At 56.6% G+C, this 15,543-nt stretch overlaps 1 protein-coding gene across 3 annotated transcripts; it reads right to left on the bottom strand.

Moving 5' to 3' along the window:
* Positions 1 to 4,986: 4,986 nt before the first annotated feature.
* SNCB (synuclein beta) lies at positions 4,987 to 12,804 on the bottom strand. 3 transcript variants are annotated; one of them, XM_008142852.3, is made up of 5 exons: positions 12,684 to 12,804; positions 9,983 to 10,024; positions 9,648 to 9,766; positions 5,405 to 5,494; positions 4,987 to 5,019 (listed from the first exon to the last, which is right to left on the bottom strand). In XM_008142852.3, exons 1-5 carry the CDS (start codon positions 12,802 to 12,804, stop codon positions 4,987 to 4,989), a joined length of 405 nt encoding a protein of 134 aa, XP_008141074.1. The 3 variants fall into 3 exon arrangements, with proteins under 3 accessions (XP_008141074.1, XP_054572963.1, XP_054572962.1); XM_054716988.1 differs by lacking the exon at positions 5,405 to 5,494; XM_054716987.1 differs by lacking the exon at positions 9,983 to 10,024.
* Between the last annotated feature and the right edge of the window lie 2,739 nt (positions 12,805 to 15,543).

Genomic DNA, 15,543 nt, shown 5'->3' with positions numbered 1-15,543 from the left:
ATGAAAGCCCCTGGCCTGAGCACAGCCTGCTGCCCACACAGGCCTCCTCCCTTCCTCTCCACATCCCCACCCCCAGCAGCTGCAGGCCCTGGCCCAGCTGGGGGTGGCCCCAGCACTTGGATGGGTGACTCAGGCTGAATCATGGCCCAGCTGCTCCTTGGCAGCCCTCTCCCCCATTCTGCCCAGAGAGCCAATTTCAAAGATACAAGTGGGCCTTCTGGGTGGGAGACAGGGAGTGGGGCAGTAGGGGATGGGGATGCCTGAGAGCCGGGGGAGTCAGGCATGAGGGCCTCTGTGCCCTCCCCCACTCTTCAGTGGTCTCTAGGTGCTCTCAGGCAGTCCCCACCCAGGACCCTCCTTCCAGGGAAAGGAGTCCTCTGCCTGGACACAGGTAAGCCCGGGCCCATTTTGGCTCCCCTGCCCTACCTCTTGGCCCTAATAGTAACCGTAGCAATAGTAACTATTTGAGTTAGTCACTCACACGTTACAGCACTCTATGGTTTCCCAAGCACTTTCTCATCAGTGTCTCCTACTAGTCCTCTGGGGTGGGAATCAGCATTCTTTCAGGCTGAGGAAGCCAAGGCTCAGAGAGGTTACGTGAACTGTCCAAGGTCACGAAGCTGGTGAGGTCACAGAGCCAGGAAGCAAGCTCAGGCTCCCTGGTCCCATCTGTGGAAGGTGAGCATCAGGACCAGGAGCCGAGCTGCAGTTGGGCCTGGTGGGGGCACGTAGAGTGGCATGGTTGGGGCGTTGCATGGACATGTTGGGACCATGGTGTGGGGCACAGCAGAGTGTATGGTGGGTGTATGGCAGGGTTGGTGGCTTGGTGTGTGATACATCTTGACATTGTTCTCTTTACCCTTTTGAAAATAATGGATTCTGGGATTATTTGTGCTCTTAAAACTTCTTTTCAGTGTTTCAGGCCAATATCCCAAGGAAGCCATAGAATTTCTCCGGAGAAGACATGAGTTATGAGACCTTTACTTCCTGGAGCCTCAGTTTCCTCATTTGAAAAAATGGGTCCAGGCCTCCCACAGGGTAGGCTATTGAGAGGAATCAGTGACTGGCGTGTATATTGCCCTTTAGAAGTAGGAAGGGCTTCACGAATCACAAAGGCTGCTGTTTTCCACATTTTGTTTTATCTTTTAAGAAACACGTGTGGGTGCTGGGCGGAGGCTGGTGTGGGCTTGTGGGAGCCTGAGAGCAATGCTGGGAGGGGGAGTGGGTGACAGTTCTTCCTTCCCCCGGCCTTGGCTGGCCTGGCCTTCCCCCACCCTCAGCCCAGAGCCAGTTTCTAGGCAACAGGATGGATGCAGGGATGGTTCTGGAGGGGAGAGAGCTATAAATAGGGAAGGGAGACAACAAAAATAAAGTTCCGGGGGGGGGTGTGGGGTGGGAGTGGGAAGCTGGGAGGGAAACTGGGAACGGTGGGGACACAGGGACAGCCCCCAGCCCTTCATCAGGGGGAGAGGGCAGTTTTCAGGTTAGCCAGCCAGCAAAGGCCCACAGAGTGCTGACACAGGTGGGGAGGGGTCACTGTGTGCACACTGCGCAGGATGGGGGTGACGAGGATGGGGGTGACGAGGATTAACCATTTCTTGTTGGAGGACTAGGGGAAGCTCAGAGGAGGGAAGGATTCCACCAGGCTGAGTTGAGGGCAGCTGTGGAGGAAAGAGCACAGGCAAAGAAGGGAAGGTGTGGATCAGGCGCGGTGGGGCTGGACCCGCAGATATCAGCAGGCCCAGCTGGGCTCAGCCAAGCCGACCACACACCCATGTCCTCGCAGACACAGAGAGGTGGGCTTCTCCTCTGCTGCGAGACTGTCTCCGGATCTTCCAGGCCAGCTCCTTCTCACACAGGTTTCGGCCCCACCCTCACCTCCTCGGAGGCCTGAGCTGACCACCAATTTAATGTTGCTCACCAGTCCCTCCCAGGCACATCACTCTGCTTTATGTTCTTCATAAAACTCAAAATTATCTTGATCCATGCATTTGTTGCTCCATGGGACAGGAGTTCTGTCGGGGCAGCGACCAGCCCCTCACTTCTAAGAACAGAGTATGTGTGCAACACATACTGTTGGATGACTAAACACACACAACACATGTGGGCAATATCCATGTACACACATCAACTGATACACTCCCATCATGTATGTAAGTGTGCACACACAGCTCAACCGCCCCCCCCCACACACACATACACAACCTCACTTGCAGTCTGCATGAAATTGCACAAGCATCTCTTATCTCCACTCTGCTGCCCCCATGGTTTCCTTTATTGATGGTTTTGTGTGTTTACCTCCCCCAAGAGCAAGTCCCTTCGGGAAAATTGGGCTTTGGGATCAGGCTTGTGGCCTTTGTCACTTCCTACCAATGTTTCCCAGGGCAGGTAACCGCCTCCCTGGCCTCCATTCTCTCATCTGTAAACTGGGTCTAATAACAAGGAATCGCTGAGCACAATTTCAAGTGAAATTAATGGAGACAGATGTCAGATGCCTGAGACATACTGGGAACTTGGTGAATAGCTCCATCCCTGTCACCAGGGAGGGACCCAGGAGTTGTGTGTTCTTACATGGGCATCCACAGTCAGGGCTGCCATCTGACACAGGGCTGGCATCTTCCGCTGATGCTTCTGTGCCTGTGCCTGGAACAGATTTTAAAAGTGACCCTGGCAGAAGACAACCGTGGTCTCTGAGTAGAAACCAGGCTCAGAAAACCAGGTGCGTGGCTTGGCAACAGAGAAGGAAGAATAACCCACCCCCACCCCAAGCCAGATGGCGAACCTTGTTCTGGCATCTAAAACTGGGGATCCGGTGCTGGTATCTGGAGAGGAGGTGGCAAACTCAAATTCTTTAGCAGTCAGCTCATGAAAATGAGTGAATAGGGAGAGAAAAGGGCTGTTGCCAACTGAAATCACATAAAAAAAAATTAAACCTTGTGCTAGCAAATGAAGCATCTCTAGATGCCAAATTCAAACGGAGGGCCAGGAATTTGCAATCCCCGCGTCCTGCGGGTTGTAAATAGTGCCCTAATTCAGTCAAAAGGGATCTGGAGATCCTGGCGCCTGCCCATGGAGTCAGAGAAGCCAAGCCCACCGGTTTGTTCTCACTACACACACATCTGCCAGCCGCCTCCGACTTCCGGAAGTAAAGGCTCAGTACACGACAGGCCAAGGTGACCCCAGTGGGCGGATCTCCCGCAATGCTCAAGGAGTTCCCGAGCCTGGCACCATCCCAGCCCCCACCCCCTCGGGAAAGAGGCAGCGCCAACACTTGGCGTTGACTGAATTGGTCAAGCTCCTTCCAACCCAGGGGCCGGAGTCCGAAAGGATGTCCGAACAGGCAGAGAAGGGGGTGAGCTCTTACGCAGGCGAGGTTGGGGGTCCAGCGGCAAGGAAAAGCGGGGGTTCCGCCTGGGCTGGGACCCGGCTTCAGTGGGGATGAAATAAAGGAGCTCCGTGGCAAACAGAGCGGCGCATCGATGGGGGCGGGGCCTCGGCGCGGGGGCGGTGTGGGGAGCTTCTGAGCCAATGAGAGCGGCTCCTTCGTCTTGACGGAGGCGGGGCCTCTGCGCAGCAACGTGATGTCTCCGCCCCGTCTTCCCTTACCCAGGCGGTGTTGGGGTCCCTCTGAGGTCGATAACGGTCTGTTCGAGTGGGCTGGCCGGCTTCCAGATTTCTGCAGACCCTCGCCCACCTCAGCCCAGGCCGCAAACCTCGGGGCGCCTTTCCGGGAGGGGTGAAGCCCGAGCTGTGACTCCTGAGACAGCTGCCCATCTCCCGTCCCCTTGGATGGGTCTGTCTGCTTTGGGCAGGTGTGCGCAAGTGTGTGCGCGCGCAGGTGTGTGTGTGTGCGCGCGTGAACGCTCTGGGGAGGAGAGAGGTCTGTCTGCGCAGAACATCCTCTTTCAGTGCCCGCGCTGCAGGTTTCCGAGGACTTCGCGGCGCGCGTGCAACTGTGAGCGTGCACGTGTCCGCACGGGAGCGCCTGCCAGGGAGCGCACACTCCGGCTGGCGCGCACGCGTGTCCGCGCGCCCGCGCTGCGAGTGAAGCGAGGTGTGAACCCGTCCACCCTGCGCTGCGGCGGCGCGGGGTTCCCCTCCTCCCTTAACCGGCAGCAGGCGCTTTACCGCCCAGCAGGTGGCTCCAGAGGCTGCCTCCCCGCCTCCCAGCCCACGGCTGGTCCCAGCCCGGGAGAACCCCTCTCCCCAGATCATTCCACCGGAGGGTGGGAGATGGAGAAGCTGAGGTCCGAGGTTGTCAGTCTCACACCTGGGCCGAGGTTGCTGGGCCCCAAAGAAGGGAGTGGGGCAGGTTGAGACTTGGAAGTCCGTCGGCCACCCCCATCTGGCGCCCCAGCCCTGCCCGTGTGGCGCCGGCTACAGACAGATTGACTTTATTCATGGACACGTAGGGGGCGGCTGGGCCGCCCGCCCAGAACACGCTCACACAGGGGTTGGGGGACTCTCCATGCCACAATCACGACACACAACGCCCGCACTTGGACCGGACCGGCTGGGGGAGGGGTATGGCACAGCCTGACTCCTGGTTTTGGTTAAAAAAAAAAAAGGTTTTGGGGTCGATGTGGGAGTGGAGTGGGGGGTTCTGGAGGGGTCCCTCGGAGAGCCTCTGTTGGGGTAGGGTCGGGCGCCGTCGCTTTCGGATCTTGGTTTAAAAACACATAGAACATGCTACATCCGCGCAGACGCTGGACGGGATGGGGCGGGCAGGGCAACACAGGTGGGGCGGCAAGGCTCCCATTGTCCCATTGTCGTCTGCAGGCCAGGCCCTGTCCAGGCCCCAGGGTTGGATGCCGGCGGGTAGGACAGACAGATGGACAGATACTAACACAGGCTCCCAGGGGGCGCCTTGGCGTGTAGGAAGATCTCGTATTTGGGGGGAAGGGGTTGAAGGACAGCCCTGGCTCTGGGAGGTGAGGCAGGGACCAGGAAGGAATTGTGCTGCTGGTGGGGGGCCCTCCTGGCCCCTTAGGCCTCTGGCTCATACTCCTGATACTCCTCCTGCATCAGAAGGATGGGGGTGAAGTGGAGAAGAGCAAAAGAGGAAGGGGTTGGAAACCAAGTGGCCAGGCTCTGGGCCTGAGACCTCTCCCTGTTAAGGAGGAACAGTGCATCTCCCCACCTCCCCCCCCACCTCCCACCCCAGACAAGGAACTTGGGAGTTGGAAACAGCCTGTTCAGTCCTGGGCAGGGTTCCCTGGGGCCCAGTGGTACACCCCAACTGTCCTCCCTCCATGCTGACACCTCTGGGGACCTGGGTTCCAGGAAATGGGGACCTGAAGCTCTCTGGCCCAACCCTACCCTGCCAGGGACCTCCCACCCCAGCTGGGGACGGCAGCTATCCTCTGGGGTGCCCAAAGCCCCACCCAGCCCTGCTACCCCTCACCTGGGGCGAGTCCTCATAGCTCTCTCCTTCTGGCTCCATCAGGGGCTCTATCAGCGGCTCCTCAGCAGCTTCCTGGGCCACTTCCTCAGGCTGCAGGCAGAGAAGGGACAGGGCCTGTGAGGGCAGCCAGGGATGCCCCCCAAATTCCTACCTTGGGAAGCTCTTGGCTGATTAGGGGAGGGTGAGGCTTTGTTGGCAGTGCAACCAGAATTTCTAATTAAATTGCTTATTTGGAAGTGGGATGAATGCATGAGAAGTGAAATCTCTCCAAATCCTGCTGGAAGCTGGGGGTGGGGAGTGGAGCAGGGCTCCCCATATCCTTCTCCCCAGCACCTGGCAGACTCCTGCACTTCCATCACTTTCACTGAATGGGATGGGAAGATAGACACATATACAGTCACCTCTTTATCCCTACTCCCTTGCGTCAGGCTCTGTGTGGGGCATTGGGACCCCAGAGATAACCCTGGAGGCTCCTCTGGCTGGAGAGAGATGGAGGCTCACAGATGGGCTGGGTAGGGGCTCTGAGCCATTCCCCTGCCACCTTCCATCCCTCCCTCCCCCGCGGCCCTGTGTGGCCTGGTTTCTTCAGCTGTTGCTATTTTAAGATAAGCTGGAAGCAACGGCTCAGTGGTGTTGCTTGGATGTGTGAGCTAAGACTCTAGTCCCTTCCCCCTGCACCTGCTCCCCAGCCTAGTGCAGACCAGTAGGCATGCAAATGAGGGGCTGCCAGACACATGGCCAGCCACTTGCAGGTGAGCACAGTATGTGCACAAACATGGGATGGAGCTGGCTGCACACACAATAACCTGGGGTCCAACGTACGGCTGCACAAGGCCACATGGGCTGGCACACACCTGGACCCCTGGGGAACCTGTAGGGAAGAGGGCACACCACCTCCCCACTTCCACAAGTACCACTGTCCCGCCCTCCTGGGTGGGGGTAAGACTCTTGGGATCCTGAAGGGCTGACATTGAGACAGACGACTGTGCACTATAGTTGCACCAACTCCATCCAAGCAGCTTCAGCTCCTTCTAATTACCTGTCTAGGTGAGCCCCATGGGCAAACGAGTTTACAGCTCTTGACCTGACTCATTCCCTTCAGTGTCCAGATGGATATACCAAGGCCCAGGAGGTGGAGAAATGTTAGTTTAGTCACCCAGCTATAATCAGAATCCAGGAAAGAAACATGGTGTTAAAAATTCCAACTTGAGTCCTGGCCGGAGTAGCTCAGTTGGGTGGAGTGTTGTCCCATACACCAAACGGTGGAGGGTTCGATTCCCAGTCAGGGCACATAACCAAGTTTCGGGTTTGATCCCTGATCAGCACATTCAGGAGGCAATCGACTGGTATTTCTCTCTCACATCAATGTTTCTCTCTCTCTCTCTCTCTCTCTCTCTCTCTCTCTCTCTCTCTCTCTCTCTACCTGTCTCTGAAATCAATTTTTAAAAATTCCAGCTCAAGCACATTGCTTGGAAACAGAAGTCCAATAAGAGTAGAAGGACGTGTGCCTTGTGGTTTCATCATACATGGATTCTGCACAACAAACATGGAGACCAATAGTACATAGCACAGCTTCCTGCTGAGTGGAAGAAGCCAGGTACAGAAGAGCGTCTACTTTAGGATAACATTTACAGGAAGTTAAAAAACACCCAGCTGATTTGTGATGCTAGAAGGCAGGAAGCATGGACAGGGAGGCAGGGCCAGGCTGAAGGTGGGAGAGAGTAAGGCGCTGAGGGTGCAAGTGTTGAGAAGGCACCCATTCTCAGCACCATGGAAATGAGACCCCAGAATGAGTGCACCCCTTAAATTATGTGCCCCAGACACCTCCCTCATCTCACCCTCGTCTTGGCCCTGGTGGTAAGGACTGGAAGTGGGTAGAAGGTGGGCCTCCTGAAGGGCTGGTGTTCTGAGTCTTGATCTGGGTGCTGCTAACATGAGGGTGTTTCCCAGCCTGGCCACGCACTAGCTGTCTGGCATCAGGGATGTCACTTCACCGCTGATCTCAGCAGCCTCGGGTGTGAAATGAGATGGTGTCTCTGCTTTGTAGGAGTACAGGAGGCTTCCATGATACTGTATGTGAGCAGGCTGGGATGGAGAGACACTCAGGAACACGCACGCTGGGCTCGCACAGGTTTCCCCATGCTGGGTGGCCCCAGAGGGCTGTGGTTTGGATTGTAAATCTATGATCTTGAGCTTCCTTGAGTGAAGAGGCTTGAGGTGCTGGTGGGAGGTAGGCGGCCAGAGAAAGACGGTTCTGTGCAGATGCCCCTCACAAACAGCCCAGACTTGCCTCTCTCTTGCACCCCAGCCCCCGGCAGAGGACCTAGCATCAGTTGGCATCAAGTGACTCCAATGATATGGCCCTGAGCTTGTCCTCCCACCCACCTTCTCAGGGAGGCAGGCAGGCAGGCATGGGGTCTTGGGCAAGTCACTTCACTTCTTTTGAGCCTCAGTTGCTGCATCTATAACACTTCTAGAGCAGTGCCTGCCCATATAATAGGTCAACGAATGGGAGCAATCCCTGGGAATGTAATAATAAGAAATGCATGGGCAGGACTTGAAGCAGAACTTCTGAGTCAAGTCCCAGACGTCTGCTGGGGACGGAACCAACCGTGCAGGATGTCTGCAGTGCAGAGTGGGGCGGGATCTCCCACGGCCTGTGGGTACACTCCCGTGGAATGCACACCGACTTCCCAGACCAGATGCGGAGGAAGGAGCCCCCACCCCACAGAGGCAGAGTCTGCACTTGTAGGCGGGCAGACTCGCAACATCCCACAGGGGGATGAATGTCTGTGCAAACCTACGGGCCCAGAGTGCAAGACAGAGCGCACGTCCATGCACACCTGTGCTCACAGAGCCCCTGGGGGCCGACACGGGCCGCTCACATGATCGTGGGGTCACTGTGTCTTACTGAGCACTCACTGTGGGCAACCTGTCTCTTCACCAGTGCTTCTCACGATGGGCTCTCTGAACCTGCAGCATCAGGGTCACCTGGGTTCTTGTTAGAAATGCAAATTACCAGGCCCCGCCTCAGGCCTGCTGAGTCAGAAATTCCAGGGTTGGGGCCAACAGTCGGTATTTTAACTTGGCCTTCTGGTGATTCTCAGGCATGCTTACGTGTTGAGGACCTCTGATCTACATTATCTCTAATCTATATAAGAGCCCTATCGTGTTCCTCTCCCATCTTACAGTCAAAGGTTCAGGCTCAGAGACCTGATGAGACCTGCCCATGGTCACACAATCAGGAAGTTGTAGAGTTGGGATTGAGATCCAGCTCTGAGGTTCCAGAGCTCACAACGCTTATTCTACAGAGTGTCCTAACGCAGGCACCTGTCTTATGCACACACGGGTAGCCACCACCACTACCCTGGGGGGACATGCCTGCACAAACGTGTGACACACAACTCCCCCTTCCCGCTCCCCCCGGACCTCACCTGCTCGTGCCTGTCTCAGGGCCTTTGCATGAACTGCTCCTACTGCCTGACATACATTCCCCACTTGGCTTGCCTCATCCCTTGGGTGTCAGTTCAAATGTCCCCTCCTCAGAAAAGCCCTCTTAGCTAAAGCAGCCCCCACATCCCTTGACTATCTATTCTAACACCCTGTTGTCTTTTCTTCATGGCATTTATCCCTGTCTGAAATAACCTTGCTTATTGGTTGGCTTTTTTCTGTCTTCTCTCACTGCAATGTCAGCTCCATGAATGCAGGTAACTGTTCATTGCAGTAATCCCCAGAACAATTCCTCTCTGGCATAAATACTTGTTGAATGAAAAGTAATGAATGGCCCTAACCAGTTTGGCTCAGTGGATAGAGTGTTGGCCTGCGGACTCAAGGGTCCCAGGTTCGATTCCGGTCAAGGGCATGTACCTTGGTTGCAGGCACATACCCAGTAAGGAGTGTGCAGGGGGCAGCTGATGGATGTTTCTAACTCTCTATCCTTCTCCCTTCCTCTCTGTAAAAAATTCAATAAAATATACTGTATTTTTTTTAAAAAAGTAATGAATGAACAATCAATGACACTTGCAGATGTGGCCAGAAGTGGTCCAGGTCACATTTGCAAGCAGGATACATGTGCACAGCCAGATCTGAGTCATGGTCACAGGGAGCACCACGTCTATAAACCCCTAGACTCTCTAACAGGGGAGGTAAGGTGCTGGCTGGGTGGCAGGGAGCCTGGGGGCAGGTTTATGGGTACGTGTGTACATTTGTAGTCATTCATGTGTGTGGTGGAAGGACTGCTCACCTTCAGATCAGTGGGGAATTCCTCCTTCTTCATCAGGCCTGTGGCTGCCGCAATGTTCCCAGCCCCAGAGAACATAGCTCCTCCCAGATGTGATGCCTGCTCCTTGGTTTTCTCAGCCACTAGAACAGGGAGAGGGTTAGGGAAGGGGTTTGGGGGCCAAGGTGAAGGAGACATAGGTGCCCCCTCCCCTGTAGTGACCCGGGACCTGCCTTTCCCGTGGAGCACCCCCTCAACCTTAGGGGTGCCCTTTTCTACCACCCTTATCCCCACCCTCTGGAATCACGCAGCTCTCAGGCTGGGGGAGGGAAAGGGGCTATGCCGGGCCGGGCTGGTACCTGAGGTGACTCCTTGTACCACCCCTTCTCTGGTCTTGTTTCCTGCAGGAAGATAAAGGGGCACATTTAAGGGCTCTGAGCTGAGGGTCAGAGACTCTGGCAAGCACAGTGGTTGCACAATGGGCAGAGGGACCTAGTTGGCAGCGGGCATCCTGGCCCCATCACTGCCTCCTTGGGCTTCAAAATCCTACAAGTCGCCCCTCATCACTGCACTGAGCCCCCCACACCTACTTCCTTAGGACTTCCGTTCTCCCCGCTGTCTGTTCCTCACCACCCCTACCTGATGTGATACCTGCACCCTTCGGGGGGGGGGGGGCTGCTGTTTGAGCACCAGCACTGCACAAAGCACCAGTTCTTTTAGTTCTCTGCCCGGGTGGAGCAGGTGAGGGTGGGGCTGGGGGCAAACAGGCTATGTATTTGGAAGGGTGCCCCTGGTGCATGACTGCCCACATCCTACCTATGGATACTGCCATATGGCCTCCCCCCACTCCATTTCTCCTAAAGACTCTTTACCCCTAACAAGGGCACACATTCCTCCTTCTGGCCGGAGTGGAGTGTCTTAGGTGCCTGATGGATCTATGGGTGATGTGCAGATTGTGACTGACACCTAATGGCATGGCTGGGTCTTCCCAGGAGGGCAGCAACTTGGTCACAGCAAAATGTGGGGCTGCTAGGAAAGGCAAAGGGGTCTGATCTGAGGTGAGGGGAGCCCTCCAGGGAGAGACGAATCTCCTATCCTGAGGATTTGGCAACTCAGACAACAGCTGATAGACCCAGAAATGAGTGTGTGGGCGGGCTGACACCCCTGGGAGGAGGTGGGGGGCAAGTGTGGGAAGACAGGCTTCTCACACCTAAAGCCAGCAATACCCAGGGACAGGGGACAGCTGCATGTGTACCCATTTCTTCCTCCCAGAACCTTTTTTTGGCACCTGCTCTGTGCCAGGCCCCAGGCCAATCACTCACTGTCGGATGGGGTGAGAGGAGAGCAGATTTGGTGCTCAGGACCTCAAGCAGTGGGGAGTGGACCTCCAGCCTCCGGGGGGGGGGGGTATGTGATGGGGAGAGGGCATTGCCTGGGCCTTGCCAGATGGGGAGCAGGTGGATATGCAGAAGGGAGACTGGAGAGGGTCCTCTAAGCACAGGGAGCCATGCAGGCAGGGCACAGGGAGGTGTGCGTTTGGGGCCTGCAGGAAGCACATCGAGGTGGTCTGTGTGCCTGCAGAGACGGGGATGGGGATGGCGAGAAACAAAGCTGGGAACATAGAGGGAGGCAGGACCATGTCAGGCTACAGGGAGCTGAGGCTTAACAGCCTAGGACCTGGGAGTCATTGGTGGCTCCTGTGCCGGGGAAGAGGCAGAAGGGGGGCCAGAATGGGTTCCAGTAGGTGTGGGCTCAAGCCTTTTCCCCGACTCCATCACCTCTGCCCTAGCCACCCTTGCTTGGTGGCTACACTCCCTTCCAGGGGACATCCCTGGGATTTGTTCTGTCCCCAGAGGTCTCTGGGGCCTTTCCAAACTGAAATCAGATCATGCCAGTCTCTACCTTCCAATCTCTCATGACAAGTATAATGCTTTGCCCGGGTCTACAAGGGCCCCTCATGAGCCAGCTCTTGCCCTCCAATCATGCCCTTTGCTCTCTAGCCTCCGCCAACCCCCTTCGGGCTCCTTATTCTCAGGACTCAGCTCCAATGCCCCCCTCTCTGACCACCCTACCAAAGTGGCCCCCGCCCCAGCCCCTTGTCAAACCCCACTACGGTGTCACCATCAGGAGAGAAGGCGCCTTTGACTCTCTTGTCCACTGTTCCATCTCCAGGAGCCATGAAATGGCTGGCACATAGTAGGTAGTCAATAAGTATTTTCCAAATGACCACAAAGCCAAAAGCAGCCGTCTTCAGCCTGCACAGGAGACAATTCTACCCGCTGCACACAAGGAAGGCCTGAACCACAGATTGGATTCAGTGAATGCCCGTTTCTGGGCCCTGCCTCCCTTTATACAAATGATGCTGCAGGCTCCCTCTTCTTTCGCATTTAGGGTGAGAGATTTAACCCCTGGGCCTTTGTCCTGATGCCAGCTGGCAACTGCAAGGAGGGGGACCCGGAGGAGAGGTGGCCGTGGTGGAACTACAGGCACTGGGAGGCAGGGAGAGCAACTCAGGTGGCAGTGTGTGGGGAGGAGGGCTGGAGGGAGTCCCAAAAATACAGGAGGGAGGGCAGCAGGGGAGGGGTGGGGCCTTGCCGTCCAGAAAGCTTGGCTTAAACTCCAGCTTCCGATTTTATCAGCTTGTGTGACCTTGAGCAAGACAGTGAAACCTCTGGGGAGGCCAGCCCTGGTCTGTGCAATGGGCAGGGAGAATTAAATGAGGCAATAGGCGCTATGGCATTTCACACAGCCCTGGGCAGAGAGAAAGGGCTCAAAACCAGTTAACTATTAGTGCGAAGAAGAAGAAGAAAAGGAAGACTACCTGCTTTGATCACTCCCCCATCTCCGGCCTTTCAGCTGGATCCCACCCTCACCGACCCTGACTCCCCTCCCCCCTCCCGTCGGCTGTGTCCCCAGTGACCCTGCGGACCCCGCTCCATCTGCTGACTCATACTCTCCTGCCCAGACCCGCACCCCCTGGAAGTGCCCAGGCCCTCTCCCCGGCGACCCCCGGCCCCCCGCAGCCCGCAGCCCCGCCCCTCGGCCTCGCCCCTCGCCCACCGACGTAGAGGACGCCCTCCTTGGTCTTCTCCGCCGCCTCCGTGACCCCCTGCTTGGTTTTCTCCGCGGCGGCCACGACGCCCTCCTTGGCCATGGACAGGCCCTTCATGAACACGTCCATCCTGGCGGCCTAGGGTGGGCGAACACACGGCACGGGGCGCTGGCCCTGCACCCTCACCCCAGCGCTGCCCGAGGGACGCGGTGGGGGGCTCCCCGCCCTCCAGAGACCCGGGTGCGCTTCGGGCTCGGAACCCCCTCCCGCCGTCCCCGGTCCCCCGCGCGAGGCCACAGGGCAGTCCCAGCGTCCTTGAAACCCCGGGACGCGGGAGGGGCCCCCGCCTCGGTTACCCGGGAACCCGCAAGCTGCAGCCCCGCGGAACCGGAGTGCCGGGCTCTGCGCCTAACTGCACACACACATGCCACACGGCCGTGCATGCACACAGAGATACTCCCTGGACACGCTCGTGTGCACATACAGGACACCCAGGCGTCCTAACGCGCACGGACACTCCGACACGCACGGGCACACGGGCGCGGACGCACGTCTACACGGCCACCCAGGCAGTTGCAGACACTGAGCAGCAGGCACACATGCCCCGGGGTGCACGGGGACCGGCGCCCCTTCTCCGTTTTCCAGCGCCTTCCCCGTTCTCTTCCCCATTTCATCCAGCCCCTCTGCATTCCCAATCCCTTCCCCGTCCCACCTACTCCCCTCTCCACCCCAGCCCTTGCCGGGTCTCCGCTCCCAGAGCGCGGCCGCCTCACCTGGATGCGGGGCCGAGCTGGGAATGGGGCGGCTGCGGCGGGAAGACGCAGGGGCTCGGGCAGGCCGGGCTGGGGTGGGCTCGGGGCCAGTGGGGGGATCGGGCCGTGGCGAGGCGCTTAGGTCGGTCTGCAGCAGGCGGAGCGCAGGACCTGAGCCGGGCGCGGCAGTGCTCGGGCCTTGGGTGCGCCGCCTGCCACCGCTCGCGCCGAGAGCCCCACTCGCTCGCGCTCCGGCTCCGGCTCCCGCTCCGGCGCTGCGGCAGCTCTGAGCTCAGCGCGCCGCCCCCTCGGCCTGACTGACAAGGGGGCGGGGAGGGTGACATCTCCACAGAGCCCGGTGGCCTCCCAGGCAGGGCCTGGGACGTGCTGTGGGGGACCTCGGGGCGTCAGACTCGCGCCCGGTCCCCGAGAGCCCAGTCTCCTGGGGAGACAATGCAGCGTGCTAGGAGCAGGGAAGAAGCAGAACCCACTGGGAGCTCAGATGGCTTTGAACCTCGGCTGTGCTTTTAAAAATTAACTGTGGGGCCCTGGGCTACTCAGCTCTCCTTTCTGAATGTTTCCTCTTCTGCAAAATACAGATGGTTTATTCAAAGGACGTTTACTGAGCGTTTAGGCAGGCGCCAGGCTGGAGACAGTAGGAAAGGAAACCAAGGACCCTGCACTCAGGAGCTTATAACGGTGTGTGTGTGTGTGTGTGTGTGTAGAGATGGGGCACCGGACAGACAATTTAAGCAAATGTTATTTCAGCTTGTGAGAAGTGTGATGAAGGTAATAAAACGGTGTAGCGGAGTGACTAGAGGAGGGATACTTGAGACAGGGTGGCCAGTGAAGACCTCTGTGAGGAGGTGAATGGATGCACAAAGGCACCAAGGCCAAGATGGGTGAAGGCAGGATCCATAGAGAGGGGACTGCAGGTGCAAAGGTCCAGGGGCAGGACTACACTTCAGAAGAGATAAAAGGCAGTGCAGCTGGGGAGCCAGGAAGAAGGGAGAGGAGATGGACTGGATGTGTGGTTATGGTGGGGATTGTCAAAATGGTCATACAATTCCAGCCTGCACACGTGTCTTCAGTGCCACGACAGAATTATGCCCAAGAAGCTGGGATCCCAGAGCAAGGGACTCTGACAGCTTAGGGCAGTCCTGGAAAGCTGCACAGACAGAGGAGGTGACATCTAGGCTGGGCCTCAGGGGTGAGGTAAGATTTCATCTGACGGACACGGGAGGAAGAGACTGTTTGTCAGTGCATACAGCCTGGGCAGAGGCACCATGGCTAGAAACACAGGGTCTGTAAGTGACAGGTGATGAGGGGGCAGCTAGCAGCCTGTGGGGGAAGGGCGTGTTCATAGACTGCTGGTAGAGCTGCAAGTTGGTGCCTGCTTTTTGGAAGGCAATTTGGCAATGTTTACCAAAGACAGAAATGCATGCTCCTTTTGAGCCAACAGTTCCCCCTTCCAGGAATGTGTCCCTTGGGTCTCTACTTGCACAAGCACACAAAGACATTTGTGCAAGGAGAGTCACTGCAGCATGGTCTCTTGCAGCAAAAAAACTGAAAAGAACCTATATGTGTATCTGTAGAGGACTGGCTAGTTAATTGTGGTTATATCCACTTGGTGAAATGCTATGTTACCTAGAGAGGATTAGCCAGGCCTGTGTGAACTGACACAGGTGCCAAACTGTAAGGTGTGGGACAAGCCAATACATAGAAAATTATATATATATATATATATATATATATATATATATATATATATCAATCACACTATATTCATTACAAAGATACCTTATATACAAATATATACAGACATACTTATATCTGAATATACAAAGAACACATATGCAAGGACTTAAAAAATATGTTTTTATTGATTTCAGAGAGGAAGGGAGAGGGAGATAGTAACATCAATGATGAGAATCATGGATCAGCTGCCTCCTGCACACCCCACACTGGGGATCGAGCCTGTGCCCAGACCAGGAATCAAACAGTGACCTCCTGGTTCATAGGTCGATGTTCAACCACTGAGCCACGCTGGCCAGGCTGCAAGGACTTTTAATAAAACCACTGACAGTAGCTGCCCCTTCTCTCCCTGAGAGGACTC

The sequence above is a fragment of the Eptesicus fuscus genome, chromosome 6 (genome assembly GCF_027574615.1).
Source record: "Eptesicus fuscus isolate TK198812 chromosome 6, DD_ASM_mEF_20220401, whole genome shotgun sequence".
Classification (NCBI taxonomy): Eukaryota; Metazoa; Chordata; class Mammalia; order Chiroptera; family Vespertilionidae; genus Eptesicus; species Eptesicus fuscus.
This window is presented reverse-complemented; position numbering and strand designations above follow the sequence as displayed.